At 43.9% G+C, this 20,706-nt stretch overlaps 1 protein-coding gene across 3 annotated transcripts in view; it reads right to left on the bottom strand.

The window, feature by feature from the left end:
• Window positions 1-20,706, bottom strand: part of atp2b1a (ATPase plasma membrane Ca2+ transporting 1a) — a 72,162-nt gene that overhangs the window by 39,772 nt on the left and 11,684 nt on the right. For all 3 annotated transcript variants that reach the window (XM_072453335.1, XM_072453334.1, XM_072453336.1), the window contains exon 2: window positions 16,209-16,675. In XM_072453335.1, the coding sequence (XP_072309436.1) occupies window positions 16,209-16,395 (187 nt within the window). In that variant the 5' untranslated portion in view covers window positions 16,396-16,675. The remainder of the gene's footprint in view (window positions 1-16,208; window positions 16,676-20,706) is intronic.

Raw genomic sequence — 20,706 nt, forward strand, 5'->3', positions numbered from 1 at the left:
TCATCACTTTTATTTCCGTGGTCAATACCAGCAAGCCATACATCATTTTAAAGCTTATTTTCTCAACAAAACGAATATGTCATTGAATAATATGCCCCAAGAAGCAATTGCCAATAGTTTGTAAGAAAGTCTCAACTTTTACAAACGCATGTCCTACCTGTTTGGTGTTTATGACGGACGAAACGACTTCAATTCTGTACATCCTTGTGCTCAGTGTGTCCGTAAGGAATCATTGAAAAACAATATCCACTTGTATTTTTCCTGAAGTTATCCGATTTCGAGATATTGTCAAGTAAACAAAGTTTTCTTCGTTGACGATAGTCAGAGAATGCGCTCATCCGGCGCATTTCTCTGTCCATAACAAATTACCTGTTTGACTTATAAGATGGTGTTTGGCATCGATCTCTTCCTCAGACTGTTACCTACAGAATGAGACCATCCACGAATTTTTCTGTCATCGGGTTTGTTCTCTACAGCCTCCGGAGGAAAAAATGCACCATTTCCGACGCATCGAACCTAACTTGCTTTTAGCCACATAGCTAACGTTAGCAGTGACTTAGCGGACTTTGATTGACATATTATTCTAGCCAATAAAAATAGCTTTCGAATGGGGGGCTGGACTTAGAACTTATTCACACAGAATCCTCTGTATTCTCCTGCGTAAGGCTGTAAAGAGGAGGAGAGGAGAGGAGAAGGGGACTAGATTTTACGCTAGATTTTATTATTATCACGTTTTCTGATTTTATTAGCCTTTTGGACGCGCATTTTGTTAGATATATGTATTATTATATCAATACAAAAATAAAATAATTGTAATTTATTTTTATTTTTTTTCACCTTTATATGGGAAATTCATGGGTAAACTCATATTTACACATTTTCACATACATTGTTTTTAGCAGTTATAATGGGTATTAGTGGCCTACAAAACATCAAAATGTATGTTTTATGATCATAGAGGAGCTAAAATTGTAATAAAGTAGTTTGGCACAGTTGGTACATATTTGGATCACTTGTTCCGAATATACTTTTTGATACAAAAAGGTCAACAGCACCAAAATGCCTGTTCCCAGAGATCTGAAACTTTACACAGTTGTTGTCAATAAGATAAACAGCATGTACAGTGAACAGCATATGCACGCAATTACCATTACAAATTGACAATATTCAGGCGAGACTAAAAAAAGGATGTTATGTTTGGGCCTCTGTAGTGCAAGTTCTGAAGCCCTGACATCTGCAGAAACTAGAAGGCCTAAGCTTTCTAATGATGCATCACACTTGCATGTGGGCTGTAAGATCCTCTTTTAATAAGCAATGCCATTTGGGTATGTCCAACCATTGTGCACAGGGCGAAAATAGGTGGGTGGTAACAGGTTAAAGCAGAACTGAATAACTTTCCGAGCACTTTTGTTAAGAGGTGCAGTTGAAAGATGAGGGAGGAGCTTGTTTTCTGCTGACATCTTCTACATTTATCAGGGAATAATAACAAATAAATACATTTGTCCCCACTTGTGTTTCTTGCAGGTTTTTTTGTTAATCATGTCTTTTTGAGGCCTAAATCCATGTGTGGCGTTCTTTTGCGGTCAGGAAATGTGTCAGTCAAATGTAAGGCGTACGATTGGTTCATGGCCGTGGAGTTTGTCGAGAGGAAATTATTAATTTTGTGAAAAAGTGCAAGTATCTGGAGTGGCGACAATGCAGACCACACAAAGAAATATATATATTACTGATGTGATATACTCTGTGTCCTCCCTCAATTGAGACCTTTGTTTTCACTTACGAAAGCAGATAGACGCCCTCGGCCCACCGCCAACTGGTGGTCCAGTTGTCTGATCCCTTTCTGAGCACAAGCTTTTTTCATAACTGCACAAATCCATCAAAGGCTTGTTATGAGACTGCAGAGGACATTTTACAGTTATAGTAATGAGTTATTCAAAACATCAACCTTCACTACACCAGCAGAAAGGAAAGAAACGACAAGCACGTTGTAACTTTACACAGCGTAGAACACAACTTTTTCTATGGAAACAATTATAAAACTTTCACTTCCTTCAAAAGTCAAACTGCTTCAAAGTTGCACAACAGTAGTGACTACTTCCTGATTTGTAATCGTAGTTCACTTTTGCTGCGGGAATGGCTTAATCAAAAGGGTGCTTTGGAGTGTGATTTTGCTCTCTGACGCACATAAAGCAGGCTCAACTCCCGTAATAAGGACGTTTGATTAGAGAAAACATGAGTCTGCAGTACCCCTTCAGGATAAACTAGGGAGAGATTAGAAGTGTTGGGTTTACAAACTGCTAATAATAAGCCTCTTGTGCATCTTATAGGGTACTTTTAATTTAGAGCTGCACTGAATGGGTTTACAGCCCCCCAGTAACACCCAACAGGATCAATACAATTAACTGAACACCGGCAAATGGCTAATTTGGCAGTTGAAGACTAATCTCACTCAAAAACTTCAATGGAAACAAGCCCTTTTATAGCCACCAAGACATAATGATGCCCAAAAAAACTATACCTAGCAGGGTTTAAATTGCCAAACAATGATTATAGCTTTGATTTATTATTTTTTGGTTGCTTGGTGAAGTAATTTTAACTGAAACTCATCCACGGTTAGTCAGCATCGGTGGGAATGCCCACTAAACGGAATACTAAGCTGTGTACTGTGTATTAACTGTGTGCTACATGCTAACATGTAGCAACACATTTAAACTTGTGTGAAAGATATGCCAATGTTTGTTAAGGTTCAAGTTAGACTAGACTTCAATGTAGGGACGCATACCTAAACCCACGTTCAGGTTCAAGTCCGGATTCGAATCCAGAGGTTTAGGTTCAGGTCCGGACCTAATGAGTCCAGCTGAACTCCGCCATTTTTGCATAATGTTATAACAGCATAAGACAAGCTACTTGGCTAAATTAAGTTGAAGACACATGAACAAGGATGATTATCAAACACAAGGCTTAACTGCAGAGTGAAATAAACTCAATTTATCTGGTTTATTCAGTTTATTAACAGAAGTTACAACTTACAAAATCAGGTCGTCTGCAAGTGATTCAGCACCAGGTTCTCCACAAACATGAGGCGCGCAATGGGAGAGGGACGACCCTTGTTGGCCGCACCCCAGCCCCGTCACGAACGGCTCTGCCCACTGACCCCAGGGGCCGGCTATCCTGGACCACTCGAAGTTCCGCGGCGCTACGGTATCGTTACGTCTAGGCGGGATTCTGACTTAGAGGCGTTCAGTCAAAATCCCACAGATGGTAGCTTCGCACCATTGGCTCCTCAGCCAAGCACATGCACCAAATGTCTGAACCTGCGGTTCCTCTCGTACTGAGCAGGATTACTATTGCAACAACACATCATCAGTAGGGTAAAACTAACCTGTCTCACGACGGTCTAAACCCAGCTCACGTTCCCTATTAGTGGGTGAACAGCTGTTTCAGCTGATACTATGTTTGTCAAGTGTATTACTGGTTTGACTGAGCTGTTCCCCACACTTGAAGTTTAATGCCTTTAGATACATTTCCACTCTTTAATTTTGCAGATCCGTTGGCATCAAAGTCATGCAAAAACCTTCAAAAACTAGAATAAAAGTCAACTCGAACCACTATAAATCAATCAACTTAGCAGTATCAAAAATAGAATATGAAAATATTTTACACTACACACAATACATCACATTAAAAGCATTAAAACACAAGACCATATCTAGCAACTGTAGAATACAAATACGATTACAAAGTATAAGCTCCAATTAATGAATCCAGCAATTAAACAATATTACTTTGACTTAGTATATTATACTATATACTATATATATTATATACTATAATATAGCACATTTTAGATGTATAAATATGTATATTGCACATTAACCCACCTAAATAAAAGCTACATCACACCACAACATAATACAGTTATTTTATTCATATTGTAGCGACCCTAGTCTCTAGTGTGTGTGGTCTCTGGGGCGGAGCTAACAGCGGGCTCAGGAGACGAGGTAGTTTCTGATGTTCCTGCTCCATCACCATGGTTACGGCCAACAGTAACCAACTCTGTTCAAGAAATAAAGTGACAACTTGTGAGCACTAAACCAGCATTACTGACCTGAGCGAGAAGTTACAATATTGACACCCAAACCAAAGCACAACGCGCTCCTTTAACAAGCGTCTTAAACTAAATCACGGAGCGACGCACGGAGCGACGCACGCGGCGGCTTAAAACGATTCAATTAAGCCAGCGATCTTCCCGAATGTTCGGTCTCTCGCGTCTTTAAACTCATTGCGCCGGCTTCAACTTCTGCCGCGGGGAAGTTGCCGATGGCTCCGGGTGCGCCAATGACAGCGATGTCAGTGTTTACGTCTTTTCTAGCGCGAATTTCGCGATCTATGGAAGGCTTCAGATGTTTTAGATTCTAGAACGTAAAGGATATAGAATGTGAGTGGTAGATTTTTAATGAGTCCAGAACCAGAACCGGGGTTTCATTTTTTTGGGACCTGAACCGAAACGTTTTTACAAGCCCAGATCCGGTCAGTCGTAGCGGTACGCATCCCTACTTCAATGTCGCGTTGCTGACCATTTATAAATGGAAAACGTTTTTTTGTCATTTCGAAGCAGCTTTATAAGCAAAATAGCCAAAAAAGCGAACAAGGTCAGATAGAGGTTATTTCAATTATGTCAATTTAAATATTCAAGGTGTCGGCTCCTCCTTGAGCCGACACCTTAACGTGGTGGAGGGGTTTGAGTGCCCGAATGATCCCGGGAGCTATGTTGTCGGGGGCTTCATGCCCCTGGTAGGGTCTCCCAAGGCAAACAGGTCCTAGGTGACGGGTCAGACAAAGATCGGTTCAGAAGCCTCTTATGACGACGACACAATCAAGGCAGTTCACGTCGCCCGGATCGGCGTCACCGGGGCCCCATCCTGGAGCCAGGCCTGGGATGGGTGCTCCATGGCGAGCGCCTGGTGGCCGGGTCTTACCCCACGGGGCCCGGCCGGGCACAGCCCGAAAGAGCGACGTGGGGCCGCCCTCCCGTGGGCCCACCACCCGCAGGAGGATCCATAGGGGGCCGGTGCAGAGAGATCTGGGCGGCAGTCGACGGCAGGGGCCTCGGCGACCAGATCTCCGGACACAGAGACTAACTCTGGGGACATGGAATGTCACCTCGCTGGGGGGGAAAGAGCCTGAGCTTGTGCGGGAGGTTGAGCGATACCGACTAGATATAGTCGGCCTCACCTCCACGCACAGTTTGGGCTCTGGAACCCATCTCCTCGAGAGGGGCTGGACGCTCCACTTCTCTGGTGTTGCCCGCGGGGAGAGGCGGCGGGCTGGTGTGGGCTTGCTGATAGCCCCTCAGCTCAGCCGCCACGTGTTGGAGTTTACCCCGGTGAACGAGAGGGTCGCGTCCCTCCGCCTTCGGGTGGGGGACAGGTCTCTCACTGTTGTGGCGGCCTACGGGCCGAACAGCAGTGCAGAGTACCCGGCCTTCTTGGAGTCCTTGGGAGGGGTACTGGACAGTGCACCGACCGGGGACTCCGTTGTTCTACTGGGGGACTTCAACGCCCACGTGGGCAATGACAGTGACACCTGGAGAGGGGTGATCGGGAAGAACGGCTTCCCCGATCTGAACCCGAGCGGTGTTCAGTTATTGGACTTCTGTGCTAGCCACGGATTGTCCATAACGAACACCATGTTCAAGCACAAGGGTGTCCATCAGTGCACGTGGCACCAGGACACCCTAGGCCGGAGGTCAATGATCGACTTAGTTGTCGTGTCATCAGACCTCCGGCCGCGTGTCTTGGACACTCGGGTGAAGAGAGGGGCAGAGTTGTCAACCGATCACCACCTGGTGGTGAGTTGGATCCGCTGGCGGAGGAGGAAGCCGGACAGACTTGGCAGACCCAAGCGCATTGTGAGGGTCTGTTGGGAACGTCTAGTGGAGCCCTCTGTCAGTAGGGTATTCAACTCGCACCTCCGGGAGAGCTTCTCCCATGTCCCGGGGGAGGCTGGGGACATTGAGTCCGAGTGGACCATGTTCTCCGCCTCCATTGTTGATGCGGCTGCTCGGAGCTGTGGTCGCAAGGTCTCCGGTGCCTGTCGTGGCGGCAACCCCCGAACCCGGTGGTGGACACCGGAAGTAAGGGATGCCGTCAGACTAAAGAAGGAGGCCTATCAGGCCACTCTGGCTTGTAGGTCTCCGGAGGTCATCGACGGGTATCGGCAGGCCAAGCGAGCCGCGGCTCGTGCTGTCGCAGAGGCAAAAACCCGGGCCTGGGAGGAGTTCGGGGAGGCCATGGAGGAGGACTATCGGTCGGCACCAAAGAAATTCTGGCAAACCGTCCGGCGCCTCAGGAAGGGGAAGCAGTGTCTCACAAACACCGTTTACGGTGCGGGTGGAGGCCTGCTGACCTCGACTGGGGATGTCGTCGGACGGTGGAAGGAATACTTTGAGGATCTCCTTAATCCCTCAGTCACGTCTTCTGAAGAGGAAGTAGAGACCGGGGACTCGGAGGCTGGCTCATCCATCACCCAAGCTGAAGTCACTGAGGTTGTCCGCAAACTCCTCGGTGGCAGGGCTCCGGGGGTGGATGAGATCCGCCCTGAGTACCTAAAGTATCTGGATGTTGTAGGACTGTCTTGGTTGACACGTCTCTGCAACATCGCGTGGCGTTCGGGGACCGTGCCTCTGGACTGGCAGACCGGGGTGGTGGTCCCTCTGTTCAAGAAGGGGGACCGGAGGGTGTGTTCCAACTACAGAGGGATCACACTCCTCAGCCTCCCGGGTAAGGTCTATTCCAAGGTACTGGAGAGGAGAATCCGACCGATAGTCGAACCTCGGATTCAGGAGGAGCAGAGTGGTTTTCGTCCCGGTCGTGGAACACTGGACCAGCTCTATACCCTCCATCGGGTGCTCGAGGGTTCATGGGAGTTTGCCCAACCAGTCCACATGTGCTTTGTGGATCTGGAGAAGGCTTTTGACCGTGTCCCTCGGGGTGTCCTTTGGGGGGTGCTCCGGGAGTACGGGGTCCGGGGCCCTTTGCTCAGGGCTGTCCGGTCCCTGTATGACCGGAGCAGGAGCTGTGTTCGCATTGCCGGCAGTAAGTCAGACCTGTTCCCAGTGCATGTTGGACTCCGCCAGGGCTGCCCTGTGTCACCGGTTCTGTTCATAATTTTTATGGACAGAATTTCTAGGCGCAGTCAGGGGTCGGAGGGTGTCCGGTTTGGGGACCACAGGATCTCATCTCTGCTGTTTGCAGACGATGTTGTCCTGATGGCTCCATCAAACCCGGACCTGCAATATGCACTGGGACGGTTTGCAGCCGAGTGTGAAGCGGCTGGGATGAGAATCAGCACCTCCAAATCCGAGGCCATGGTTCTCGACCGGAAAAAGGTGGCTTGCCCTCTCCAGGTGGGTGGGGTGTCCTTGCCCCAAGTGGAGGAGTTCAAGTATCTCGGGGTCTTGTTCACGAGTGAGGGAAGGATGGAGCGTGAGATCGACAGGCGGATCGGTGCAGCGGCTGCAGTGATGCAGTCGCTGCATCGGACCGTTGTGGTAAAGAGGGAGCTGAGCCGAAAGGCAAAGCTCTCTATTTACCGGTCGGTCTACGTTCCTACCCTCACCTATGGTCATGAGCTTTGGGTAGTGACCGAAAGAACAAGATCGCGGATACAAGCGGTCGAAATGAGTTTCCTCCGCCGGGTGGCTGGGCGCTCCCTTAGAGATAAGGTGAGGAGCTCGGCCACACGGGGGGAGCTCGGAGTAGAGCCGCTGCTCCTCCACGTCGAGAGGAGCCAGCTGAGGTGGCTCGGGCATCTGTTCCGGATGCCTCCTGGGCGCCTCCCTCGGGAGGTGTTTCAGGCATGTCCCACCGGGAAGAGGCCCCGGGGAAGACCCAGGACACGCTGGAGAGACTATGTCTCTCGGCTGGCCTGGGAACGCCTCGGGATCCCCCCGGAGGAGTTAGAGGAAGTGTCTGGGGAGAAGGAAGTCTGGGAGTCCCTGCTCAGACTGCTGCCCCCGCGACCCGGCCCCGGATAAAGCGGCAGAAGATGGATGGATGGATGGATATAAATACATCTAAACTTTGTCAAAACTATTCAAATCAAGAGAAACATTCTGATGTTAAGCCATTTTTACAACACCAATTGTCCTTTTTTGCTGTGTGTGCTTCTGTGAAATCCTGTTGGCCCAGTCAATCAGATCAATAGTCTCCAACCTAAATATGTATCAATATTTATTGAAACAGCAAATAACACTGAAAAACTGTGCAGCTAAATAAACAGTAATAATCAGAATAGCACATCCCAAGTCACGATCGCAATGTAAGCAATGCGCGTTTGTTCATCTGACAGGACAGGCAGAACATGTGACCCTTCGTACTATGTAATCTGTGCAGAAAGTAGTACATCAGGTTTGACTCAGTATTTGTGAATAAGTATACTTCACATAGTAGTAGTACAATCCGTCTGGTTGACAGAAGGGAAATTTCAGACCGCCATGCATTTTGAAAGTCAAATTATCTTTGTGTGAAAAAACAGTTTAGGCAAATGCTCCATTTTGAAGTTTGAAACTGGAAAACTCACTACACCCATCTCAACTTACTGAAAATATATTTTAAGTACAGGTGGGCAATATATGCTAAGAATAGCATTAATCCATCCATCCATCCACTTTCTACTGCTTGTTCCCTTTCGGGGTCGCGGGTGACTGGAGCCTATCCCAGTGACTTCGGGCACTGGGATAGGCGGGCAATAGCATTAATGTTGTTTTGAAATATTAAACATTTGAATATTTAGCTTTTTGGGTTTTTTGGGTTTATAGTAAAAACTGCAACAAAAAGAGCGGACTAAAATAAAAAGTGATGTTGTATTTTCTTCACTTTTATTATTAATTTTACAGACATTTCCCATTTGTCTGATAATCAAACCAAAACTGAAACGTTGGATGAAAGTCATCATAGTGCACTTTTCAGAAGATTTGTACAATCCTGCAGTTAGCTTAATGTATTTAGCCCAATTATAAATCGTGAAACAGCGCAGGGTTAAAGACCTTGGAAATGGAGTGGATTAGCTACAGCTTGGCATAAGAGGTTTGGGACCCGTTCAAACCAACTAATCAAAATCCCATTTCAATTGTCAAGCTTTAGTAATGTTTGACTGAGCGATAAGGCAGACTGTAAGCTCATTGTGGTTTTAACTTGAAAAATGAAGAAAAGCTGGCAGTCTGTAGACTTTTATACTTTGCCTTTTTCGCTTGAACAAAGAGCTAGATGGCCTTATGCTCTTGAAAAGGAGCCGATGCCATGTTGACATTTTACTGAACTTTACAACTTGATATGATGCAACAGTGTGCATGGACACGTCAAACTAGCTAGGCCATCAAAATGACCGCCGCGTGTCACAATAAAGTAACAAACTCCACGAAGAATGTTCAAATGTTTCAGGTAGGTTTCGATCTAGTTTAACCTAAATGTGGAGGTTAAGAGGATAAAAACACACGGCTGGGAGAAATTAGGATGAAAACTGAATAGTGAACTGATCCCCGCTGGGAGGAGCTGCAGCATTGTCTTTATGGAGTCATAGTGTGCTTTTACGTTAAATGCAGATACTCAAACGCAGACTCTCCTCCTATTGGTCACTCTCATAATAAGTGCATGTTTGGAATACATGCAAAATTATACTATGTAAAAAGTAATTCATTATTATAAGGGATTTTACTAATTACCGTTTTAGTACCGTATTTTCCGCACTATAAGGCGCACGTAAAAGCCTTTTAACGTCCTCAAAAGCCGTCCGTGCACTTAATAGTCCGGTGCGCTTTATATATGGTTTACTTCTGGTTGTGCTTACTGACTTCGAAGATATTTTGTGTGGTACACGGTGTATAAAGAAGATTTGGGACACGAGAGACGCCGATGCACATCTAAATTTACGGTACTCCGGAACCGGTAGTCCCAACAGCATGTTTGCAAAGCATTCTGGGAACAGTAGTCTACCGCTACATGCAGCGCTTGCAGCGCTCTGTCAAAATGTAAACAACATATCAGCCAGGCACGCAGACACTTAAATAAAGGACCCCAAGAATCTTGGCCCAAGATGGCTCCTGCCAAGAGACCATGGATCTGTTATATTATCGCAAGAAATGCACTTACGGGCTAAATTATCAGTCAACTGTGGTCAGAGGCCGGAAGGCACAAAGGCTGGAATCATCACTGAACTTCCGCGTGACTCGTCGAGATGGATCCATTTACCATTTGCGCCCCAGCAGACATTAAACCGGGACACATGTCTGGTCACCCGATGTACACGCCGGCATCCAGCCCAGTTGTTAAACACTGACACTAAAGATGAAGAATTTGAAGGATTTGTGTACGAGGAATGAACTGAAAAAGTGTGTGTGTCGTGTTGTTTTTTACGTGTTGCAACTGAACAAGGCTGGGAGTTGTTGTGGATATGCTAACGTGTCTTTTTGCGATATCAGACTATTGTATTTTACGTGAACAAGGCTGTGTCTTTTAGCGGTAGCAGAGTGTGTTCTGTGTTTGTATTTTATGCATTTACAAGTGATCTTGACAGAATTGATTTGGATATGCTAAGGTGTCTTTTAGCGGTAGCAGAGTGTGTTTTGATGTCGAACAATGTTGATCTGAATGAGTTGACCGCGTTTAATAAAGCTCAACTGACTGACTTATAAGCTTTATAGTCCAGTGTGCTTAATGTATGGACCAGTGCCCATGGTACACAATTAGCTGATGGTGTGCTTAATAATCCGGTGCGCCTTTTCGTGCGCAAAATACGGTAGTCGACTATTTTTACAATTACTGGACTAGTCAAACAATTATTCCGATGATAAAGATTTTTTATCAACCAAATAAAGGTTGAATGATGGCGACTGAAGGTTTCTAGATAAAAATATATTGACTAATAAAGTGTGTGATTGATGAAAATCTAACAGCTACTCAAATAGTTTCCTCTTTTTTACTTTGATGATCTAAGAAGGTCTTTTCATGTCTTTTAGAGTCTGTATAGTTTAGGTGACAATTATTAAAATACGAGATGCAGATGCTTTATTTGTGTAGCTTGCAGACTTGCTGCCATGGCGGGGGTGATATGCACGCCCGGTGTTTCAGCAGTGAAGATATTTGGCATGACTGTCGAAAAGTGCACACATCATCAAGTGACAATAAGAAAAATACTGAACGTAGAAGTCTGTAAGACATTTTTCAACATTTTCAACGAACATCATGGTGAGGTATCTGATGATTTTGTTGTGACTGCACAGTGCACCTCGGACTACAACAACAACTCCTCTCACGCTGTCACTACCGATGACAGCAGATGGTTCGATGTGGAATTGTCATCCACCATTTTCAGCATTATAGATGTATTTCCGATTAAGTGTATCAAGTACAACTGTCGAGCAATAGAGAAAGAGGCCACTTGTTTGATCAGACCCAAATCGAGGAAACACAACTGAATGCATTTGACGTCTTGATGACAAGATCCGTTGGCGAGACGTTCCAGAAAAAGTCAAATATAAGTTGCTTTCTCTCTGTCAACTCAAGTTGACAGAGAGAAAGCAACTTATATTAACTTAGTCTTCACTCGACAAACTTTTAATCTATGCACCCTGACGAGCCACACCGCTAATAGTATGGCCGTGGCTGCAGAGCCGCGGCGCGGTCAAATGGCCCAGCAGTTTCAGGAACCGCGGCACTGCCATATAGCCTCATGGCTAACCCTAACCCTACTCTAACTCTAACCTTAACCCGGCGCGGTCTAAACGGCGCGGTCAAATAGCGCAACAGTTTCAGGAGCCGCGGCACAAAATAACGTGGCAGTTTCGGCCGCGCGCCGCGGCTCTGTAGCCACTCCCTAATAATAAAGCTAATATGTTGACGGGGGCCACAGGAGTGGGGGCTGACCAGCAAAGACCCAGCAGTCGTGACGGACAACGCTACAAATTATGGTTGGTGCAGTGGAGATAATGCAGCTGATGCACGTTGAACACACTGAACTGAACCTCACAAGCAGGTCTAAAAACTACTTTATGTTTCAAAATTGTACTTTTGAGACTTGAGACAAATTTTGTTTACAGCTGAAGTATAAACTGTCCAATTTGCAAGTTTGCACTTAAAACCAGATTATGGTGAGAAGAAAAAATAAAGTACATTTGTATTTTGTAACACAGTTGAGCCATTTTCATTATTTAAGAGCAGATTGAATTGAATCGAATCGTGATAAATCGATTCAGGACGTTGTGAATCGAAATCGAATCGATTTAGGAAATTGGCCATGATACCCAGCCCTAGCGGTAATTACTAAAAAGTTGTCTGCTAATGGCTCTTTTCCTGTGGCAGGACTAGTATAGATGTAGAGAACTATTTTATTCAATATCTGCATACCAATAAGGCCACTTCAATACAAAGCACTCACTTCAAAGAAAAAAAACAGTCTGCAAAACCTGTGGATTTCAAAATAAAATAAAAATAATAATTAAAAAATCCAACCTAGCTACCTTTTTTTTTTATGTTACCAGAAACACACACTTTTTTGGGGGGGCCGTAGTAAATTAGATGCAAACATCTCAAAAAATATAAATTTTGTCTTTATTCAAATAATTATGATCATAAATCGTATAACCAACCAGAGTAAATTGCGAACTGAGCACTGGAATTTCTCCCTTCGAGACAAATAAAGGGCATCTTATCAGAATCAGAAATCAGAATAGGGTTATTGCCATTGTCAATGAACAAAATTCAAAAACATATGAACTTGTCTTGGTGGTTCGATGCAGCACAAAACAGACAAACTCGTGTCTCGTACCACCCCAATTGTTATGATTTAAATTTAACTGCACAGCCTTACCACTCTCTCTGCGTGTTAAAATGTTGCTTTTACAGACTTTGTGATACATCATGGCAGGGTGAGGGCTAGATTTGAACAAAGTGAAATGTACTAATGATTCAATGTAACAAGTGAAGTCAGATTGTGTTTTGTCCAAAGTCTTTTCTAACAGGATCCGTGAGTCACAGTCAGATGGATACTCAAGGCCGTTCACTCGCTGCAGTGGGCTGTCATATTTTCTGTTGTGAAAACTGCACAGAGTGGACTCTTGCTGCACTGGCTGCGGTGCCGTTTTAATCTGGGATCAAACTGAAAATCCTCTCCCATAAGAGTTCAGTCAAGGTCACGGTGGCGATTAGGCAGACCGTCTACTCTGAGGCAGGCACAGGAACAGGGAAAACAGGGCAAGACAAACCAACAAACAAACTGATTAGTAACAAAAAAGGCCAACATTTGATCATTATTCCAGTATACCAAGTAGCTTAAGGAGGTAAATAAACTAAAATAATACTGTAATTCAATCTTTTAATCATGAGTCCTATCTCAGCTATTGAAAAAAATATGTTTAGTAATTCTAAGTTTGTAGCACTGTGAGACGTGGCTAAAGCTTGAGTAATCAAGTTTATCTTTTACTGCATTCATTTCACTTCTCTGCACCCCTACTCAGCATTTTAACATATTTTTTATGAAATGCATAATGTTTGGCTGATGTTTGATGCATTATGCCCTTGTATTAGTTTTGTTTTTCTCAATGTACGAGGTTAGCATCACAGGAAATAATGCAGTTTATCACAAGATCAAGTCGGCGTTTGGTGCTTTTTGACGTCTTTTTCAAATGCGTCTGCGTTCTTTCTTGTCCATTCATCTTGCGGTAAGGCATTTGGAAGCTAAACCTCACAGGGTCCACTTTGGATCGCTTAAATGGGCCATTACGGTTCACTAAAGTCAGTGGAGACACTGTACCAATTTGCTCCAAAGTGAACCAATTTAAAGAAGCCTAGACTTTTAACTGATTACAACCGAACAGAATTGCATCACAATCTTATACTCATCACTACAAAAGCAATCTCAACATTCAGTAATGTGGCAAGGACAAATGGCAAGAACCCAAGCCAACAGGTCATTGAGGTAAAAAATAAAAAATATATATTAGAAACTGCTGCCAACCTTCATTTGGTTGGAATCTTTGTGGCTCGCTTAGTCGATTATTCTCCTCAAATGCTGAGACGGATGTTTGAGGTAAAAGCTGGTTAACAGAACCATCTATGAGGAACTAGGGTTGTCAAAAGTACTGAACGTCTGATACGAATCATATATACTAATTACTAAACCTAATATCCAAACTAGATCCTCATTTGAGCAGATATCAATAAAAACACACAACAGGACAAAATGCGAACTTTCCTGAACATTTTAGATTGATCTTTATCAAAAACTAGTATAAAAGAAATAAATTATGAAAAAGAAATGTGCAACATTTTTTGGTGTCAAAGATTCATTCACATTCATAGTCTAAAACCTTTACCTTTCCCTAAAAAAGCATTTTGTAATTATCATTGCAGTCCAAAAGATGGCATCGACAGTCGAGTAGATTCCTGAGAATCGTAATAGAGTTTGAAACACCATGAACCTGTGCAGGCATTAATGACACGCTTAAACAACAGAAAGTCATTAGAAATTTCCGAGATCTACACTTCTGAACCTACAGCATCAAGACCAAATCTGAGGAGCTGGAAATGTGACTTAATCATGGGACAGCTGTATTCTGATATTAAGGACAATGTGAACATGACATTGTAATGCCATTTGTTATTCTACTTACCGGTAATCAAAACATAATTTTGGTAAACTTCTAACACCGGTTTTAAGGGATATCATGAATCGGGACTTGTATCATATAAAATTCTGTGTATAGGGATTCGTATTGTATTGTGGACCCTGTATCGGGATACGTATCGTATCGTGAGGTACAAGGCAATATCCAGCCCTATAATAATGTGAGAATCACATGCATTTCATTACCATTTGGTGGTATAGGTCACGTTTTGGCATAACAAAACGCAGTTGACTGGAAATGCAATATTTTTATGAAATGCAATTTTCTAACTGCAATTTTAATGAGATTTTAATTAATGATTCAGCCCTAATGCCCAGTCTGACAGCTGCTCTTCCTGAAGATGACACACAGAGGAGAAAAGAGAGAAAGAGAGTAAGAAAGAGGGGGGGGGGGGGGGGGGGGGGGGGGGGGGGGGGGGACACACAGCACTAAAATAGAGCCGGACAGGCCTAGGTCAGAGCCAGCCGGCCCAGCACCTGTCTACACACTGTGGAGTGTTACAAGGAAGTGATGTCAAGACACGCACAATGCAGATGACACTGTGGCGAACACCAGAAACAATCAGGTCAGATAGGCCGATCACACGGGCACAAATGTTTCTGTGATGGCAGTTTGCAGATTCTATCCCGTAGTCAGCACTGTAGGACTTAAATTAGTTCATCCATTCAGCCCAACGTTATTCATTATTTAAATAATCATCAACTACATACAGACTCCAAAATCACTATGATATGTGCCGAGAGAAGGATGACTTTTATATTAAAATTACATTGTAAAAGTTCAAATGAAATGTTTTTGATGAAAAATCAAATTTGTCTATAAATATACTCTGTCAGGATCGCCTCAAGCAGCATCATTTCAGTTTCAGAGTCAGACATTGTAAAAATGTGATCTTCACAGGACTTTTGAAATTGAAACGATGAAAAATCTCTAGATTAGAAAAACAAAATCCTTGTTGTTGTTGCCCTAGGCAGGAGCCAGCATTCTTGTATTGAGATTATTTATATTAATATAATATAATCCCGTGGTTGTAGAGTCAGGGCTAATGTAACAGCTAAAACTACAGTAGCAACATTTTATTTCAAATGTAAAGAAATAAGACCTGTTGGGAACAAAATCTGCTCTATCTTTGTCTGAACGCCAACTGAAGCGGCCTTATTCATTGGTTTCCTATTTGTTTCAAATGTGCCAGTTAGAACTGTAGCATATATCAAACTCAAATTAAAATCATAATTTTGGTTGACACAATTATCAAAATTATGTGTGTTTATTTAATTAGTAATAATTAATCTCTGCAAGCAACAAAATGCCCTGTTTTTTTATTTGAAACACCTGCAAGACTCTAACACTTCTACAAACATGCTCTGAAATGGATGGGATTCTTGTATTCGTCTTAATCGTACATCAGATATTTGTTTCCAAAATTGTGAATTCCAAGTACAAGTAAAGCCATAATCTTTAGCACTTCGATGGCCTATTCATGATAAATGAGGGCTGTGTCAGTGCAGTTTGCGTGTTGCCGTACCATCGACAGGCGACGTTTTTAACCGGTTGCAGAGTCCGTGAGCATCTCCGTATGTTTCCCCAAGTTTGCCCAGTGCCTCTGCGCCTCTCAGCTCCATCAAAGCGCGCAGTTCTTTTAGCGAACAGCCAAACTCCCCATCGTGATTGGCCTCCACCAGGGAGTTCTTCACTCCGCTGTACGGTGCCATTTTCCTTTTCTACCTCCTCCGCCCTATCGCAAAGTGCCAATTTCCAGTGGGTGGAGGGGGATGGGGCTGCTTATCCTGGGTTAATTCCTCAAACGTGGGAAGTCAGTTGTAGTTTCCATAAACAGTTGATGTGGCCCCTCAAAGACTGGAGGACTCATGTGGCAAGTAGCGGGGGGAGAGTAGTACAAAAAAAGCCATGTCCAGCCGAGATGTGAGAGCCCTTTAGTCTGTCATGGTGACCCGAGACCCTCCCACTGAGCCAGAAGTCCCAGCACGTGATCTGCAACAGAGAAAACAAAGAAAAACGGTCAAAACCATGTACATATAGTTAATGGCATTTGGCATATACTGTACACAATCAAATTTCTCACAACAAGCTACATCTGAGAAAATATTTACCACCAGATCCAAACCAGGCTGGACTATGACGAGGCGAGCCAGGAGGACTGTAACAAGACAAAACCATGTGTACTCTGTACTGTAAACTAGAGATGTTCGCGGTTAACCAATTAACTCACCAATTAACTCTAAAAACTGATCGAATATTTAAAAAGTGAATATCGAACTTTTGTGATCACTGACGGGATAGAACTGATTGTCTCCATGGAGATTTATTGCTTTGCCAGTAATGTTCCACGGTAGGGGTGTGCCAAAATATTGATATGGCGATATATCGCGATATGTACTCCCGCGAGCAATTCTCGATGCGTTCGTCAAGTATCGATCTTTTAACGTTGTAAAAAGCTGCTATAAATAAACTGCTCCATTCACCGTTCCTTTGTTGAGACACTTCTTTGGAGTTAGCGAGTTATTATAGACAATATATTGATAATCGCAGTATCGCCATATCGCGATATCGTATTGTGAGCCATCTATCGCGTATCGTATCGTGAGGTACCCAGTGATTCCCAGCCCTATTCCACAGAATGAAATTAAATGTACATCTCCATGGTGACAAGCAATGCCATTAGGCCAAGCTACAAGTCAGATCAGTGGAGACGCGACCTTGTTCACAGTAAGAATACATGTTTTCATAGATAGATATGTTTAATGCCATACTGTGGAACTTCCAGGCAATGCAATAACAGAGAAAAGCCGGTAACCCACCCAACACAGAGTAGTCACACACCTTTACTACAATCCTTACTAGAAATGTATATCACACATACAGAGGTTATTCAAAATTAGGTTACAAAGCAAAAAAAATAATAATATGGGGAATGGATGCACAGAACTCACAGAAGTGATCAAGCTAGTCTGAAACCACAGATTGTAAAAGTTAAGTGAACAAAGCAGTAAATGTAACTGATTCTTCCTGGGCCGCCTGCGCACAGTGTTAGCGACTGTTAGCACTAATTTGCATTGTGCTGAGCAGAGACACCTGACCATAGTAAACAGTGCTTTAAAATGGCCCATTCACACAGTGCAGCCATTGATTATCTAGGCTTTAAAACACATCCATGCTGTGTTACACTCTCAACAAAAAAACTCTGCGAGTCAGCAGAAATCCACAGCGTATTCCCCGGCGCCGAGTCGAGTGCAGGGGACCACAGTTGGGATGGGAGCAGCTGACTGATTAGCTGAGGAAAAGCTGTCTGTTAAATCTAATTAAGACTATCTGTGGCATCAAGAGCTCCATGGAGTCCATTGTAACGAGAGGCTGCTGTCCATTCAGGCCCAATCAGCCCATCGTACGCGCCCATTCATGTTCATCCAGGCTTTGTCTTACCACAGCTCTGCCACCAAAAGAGGAAACTAACCACGTCACCTGCCAATTAAGCTGTATTTAAGAAGAAATGCATTTGTCAGATTCTCTTTATGAATTCTAGCCTTGAATCAAACAAATCAGGAGGTATTATGATAAAGGAAATGTTTGCTAGCAGTTCACTACTTTTACATAATCAGGCTTTCTCTGATAAAGACCACTATTTACTGTGCACTTTTCTGTTTCAATTTAAGCATCTCACTGACTTTTAATTCAAACCCAGGTAGAAGATGCGGCAAAACCTGTATCGATGATGAAAAGAAGGTACCTAAAAAAAAATTTCAGTTGATCGAGACCTACTAATCCTCAAAGTAAGGTTTACATAACGTTGTTTTAAACAGTTGCTTAACTTAAAACTTTTGCCGAAACTGTGTGACCCGAAGACTGCTAGTCTCTTCGAAATAACTGTCATCAATAGCACAACAGTTGAGTGATATTTTGACTTAGCACACAGTGCTAATTGTTCACAAGAACATAAATGTGATAAATGTGCCACAATGACTTTTAGGCTGTAGAAATCTTTGTACAATTCCAGCCGACTCAAGCTGACAAAGTAAAGTAAGATTTCATCTTACTATCAAACTGCTGTGTTTTCAAAAGACACTGGATTGAGGATAAATTACTATATTTAGTTGCTTTAATGTAGCTACTTTTCAATAATATAAATAATCAGGTTAATCATTTTGATGGCAGGGAAAGATACGTTGACAAGCTCTTCAAAATAATATTGTAATTCATAGGGATAGTCCGATATCAATCTTTTTTATATTAATCTGCTTCTACCGATATTTGCCTGGACTGAATCCATTGCAAGGCCAACAAATTTACCTGAACTTGAAGTAAAGACCAGAAATTGACTTTACATTTTCGTTGAGCTGTAATAGACTAAAGAATTCTTGATCAACTAAAGATTTGCCTTGTGTATAGTCAACTAAAAAAAGGGTGTAGAATTAGAAAAATCTCTATGATCCGACTATATATTTTACCTAAAGTGACAAGGAAAATACTAGTAGTGTGCATTTCTCTGAAAAAAAAAAAAAAGGTAGATTAAAATCACAATACTTCAAAAAGGACATCCTGGGAAAGACACAATGGCAAACATCGACAAGGGCAGGGCCAAATATCAGCCCGATATCAGACAATTTTTACAGATTTGCCCAATGTGCAGTGTTCTCGCTGAGGGGTTTTAGCATGGCGGCCCGCCATAATTCGGCTGGTCACCTCTACAGTGATCCCTCGCTATAACGCGGTTCACTTTTCGCGGTCTCGCTGCTTCTGCATTCTGATTGGCTAAACAGTCTCTCCGCGTCTTCTCTACCTGTGTGTCAATAATGTTATGGATTAATATGTACACGTACGTAAAACCTCTTGCCAAATTGAAGTTTGCGAGACCGGTGAGAGCGTGCGTGTGAGCTGCGGGACACGCCGGCGCGCGTGAGAGGCCGGTAAGAGCGCGCGTGTGAGCTGCGGGAGACGCGGCGCGGCGGCGCGCGTGAGGCCGGTGAGAGCGCGCGTGTGAGCTGCGGGACACGCCGGCGCGCGTGAGAGGCCGGTGAGAGCGTGTGTGTGAGCTGCGGGACACACCGGTGAGAGCGGCGCCGCTCGTGCGAGGCCGGTGAGAGCGGCGCGCGTGAGCTTCAATGTTTTATGGAGTATTTCATTGTATAATAACTGTAAAAAATAAAAGGTTTCTACTTCGCGGATTTCGCCTATTGTGGGTTCGTTTTGGAAAGTAACCCCCGCGATAAACGAGGGTTCACTGTATACCCAAAAGATGATGCCATGCTCCGGCTGGTAGCCGCCATGCTCAAAAGATACCGAAGATAACGGCACGAAGGCGCCCACACGGCGCCCGCACGGTGATCTTAGCGCCGTAGAACTTTTCACTACCGTGTAGTACAGTGGCCAATAACCAATGTAGTACCGACATTGTAGTACCAAGTACTTCTCACGAGCGCCGTCCCACTGCCATCCTTCAACCTCAGCCCAGCGAGAACGCTGAATGTGTACAAACAGTGGAATGTATATCACCCACTCCTGTTCATTTGTCACAAGATCAGGATAATTTTTTAAGTCGCCATATCGTCCAGCCCTACATTCATCTCTCCAATCCGTCCACAAGCATTTTGAGGATGTATTAAATGGATGTGTGAAGCTAAATAAAGTCAGTTGTCCCCTGGAAGTCCTTGTCCTTTGCTCCTAATTGTTTGGGATGTACAATACCAGAGCTAACCCATGAGCAGCTCCAGCGCCAACTCCAAGGATGTGCCAACACTTGCTGCGCGGCCATAGTTTCGGGTTGCCGAGTAGGTCACATGTCACAACAGTGGAAAATCATTGTGATTGGATCTCCAAGTCAACAGCTGGCATGGTGCAGCTGACTGACAGAGGCTGGGGTTAGCCCTTTACGCGCATTAGCGACAACAACAGCTCAGCAATAAGACAATTGTGTAGTCAGGAAGCAAGACATCTCAAGATGGCCCATGCAATTTTAAGATTAGGATTGGGAATGTGTCGTCAAATTTTTAAACTATCCGATTGCGATT

The sequence above is a fragment of the Eucyclogobius newberryi genome, unplaced genomic scaffold, assembly GCF_026437365.1.
Source record: "Eucyclogobius newberryi isolate DKJ021-1_F unplaced genomic scaffold, fEucNew1.0.hap1 SCAF_2, whole genome shotgun sequence".
In the NCBI taxonomy this organism is placed as follows: Eukaryota; Metazoa; Chordata; class Actinopteri; order Gobiiformes; family Gobiidae; genus Eucyclogobius; species Eucyclogobius newberryi.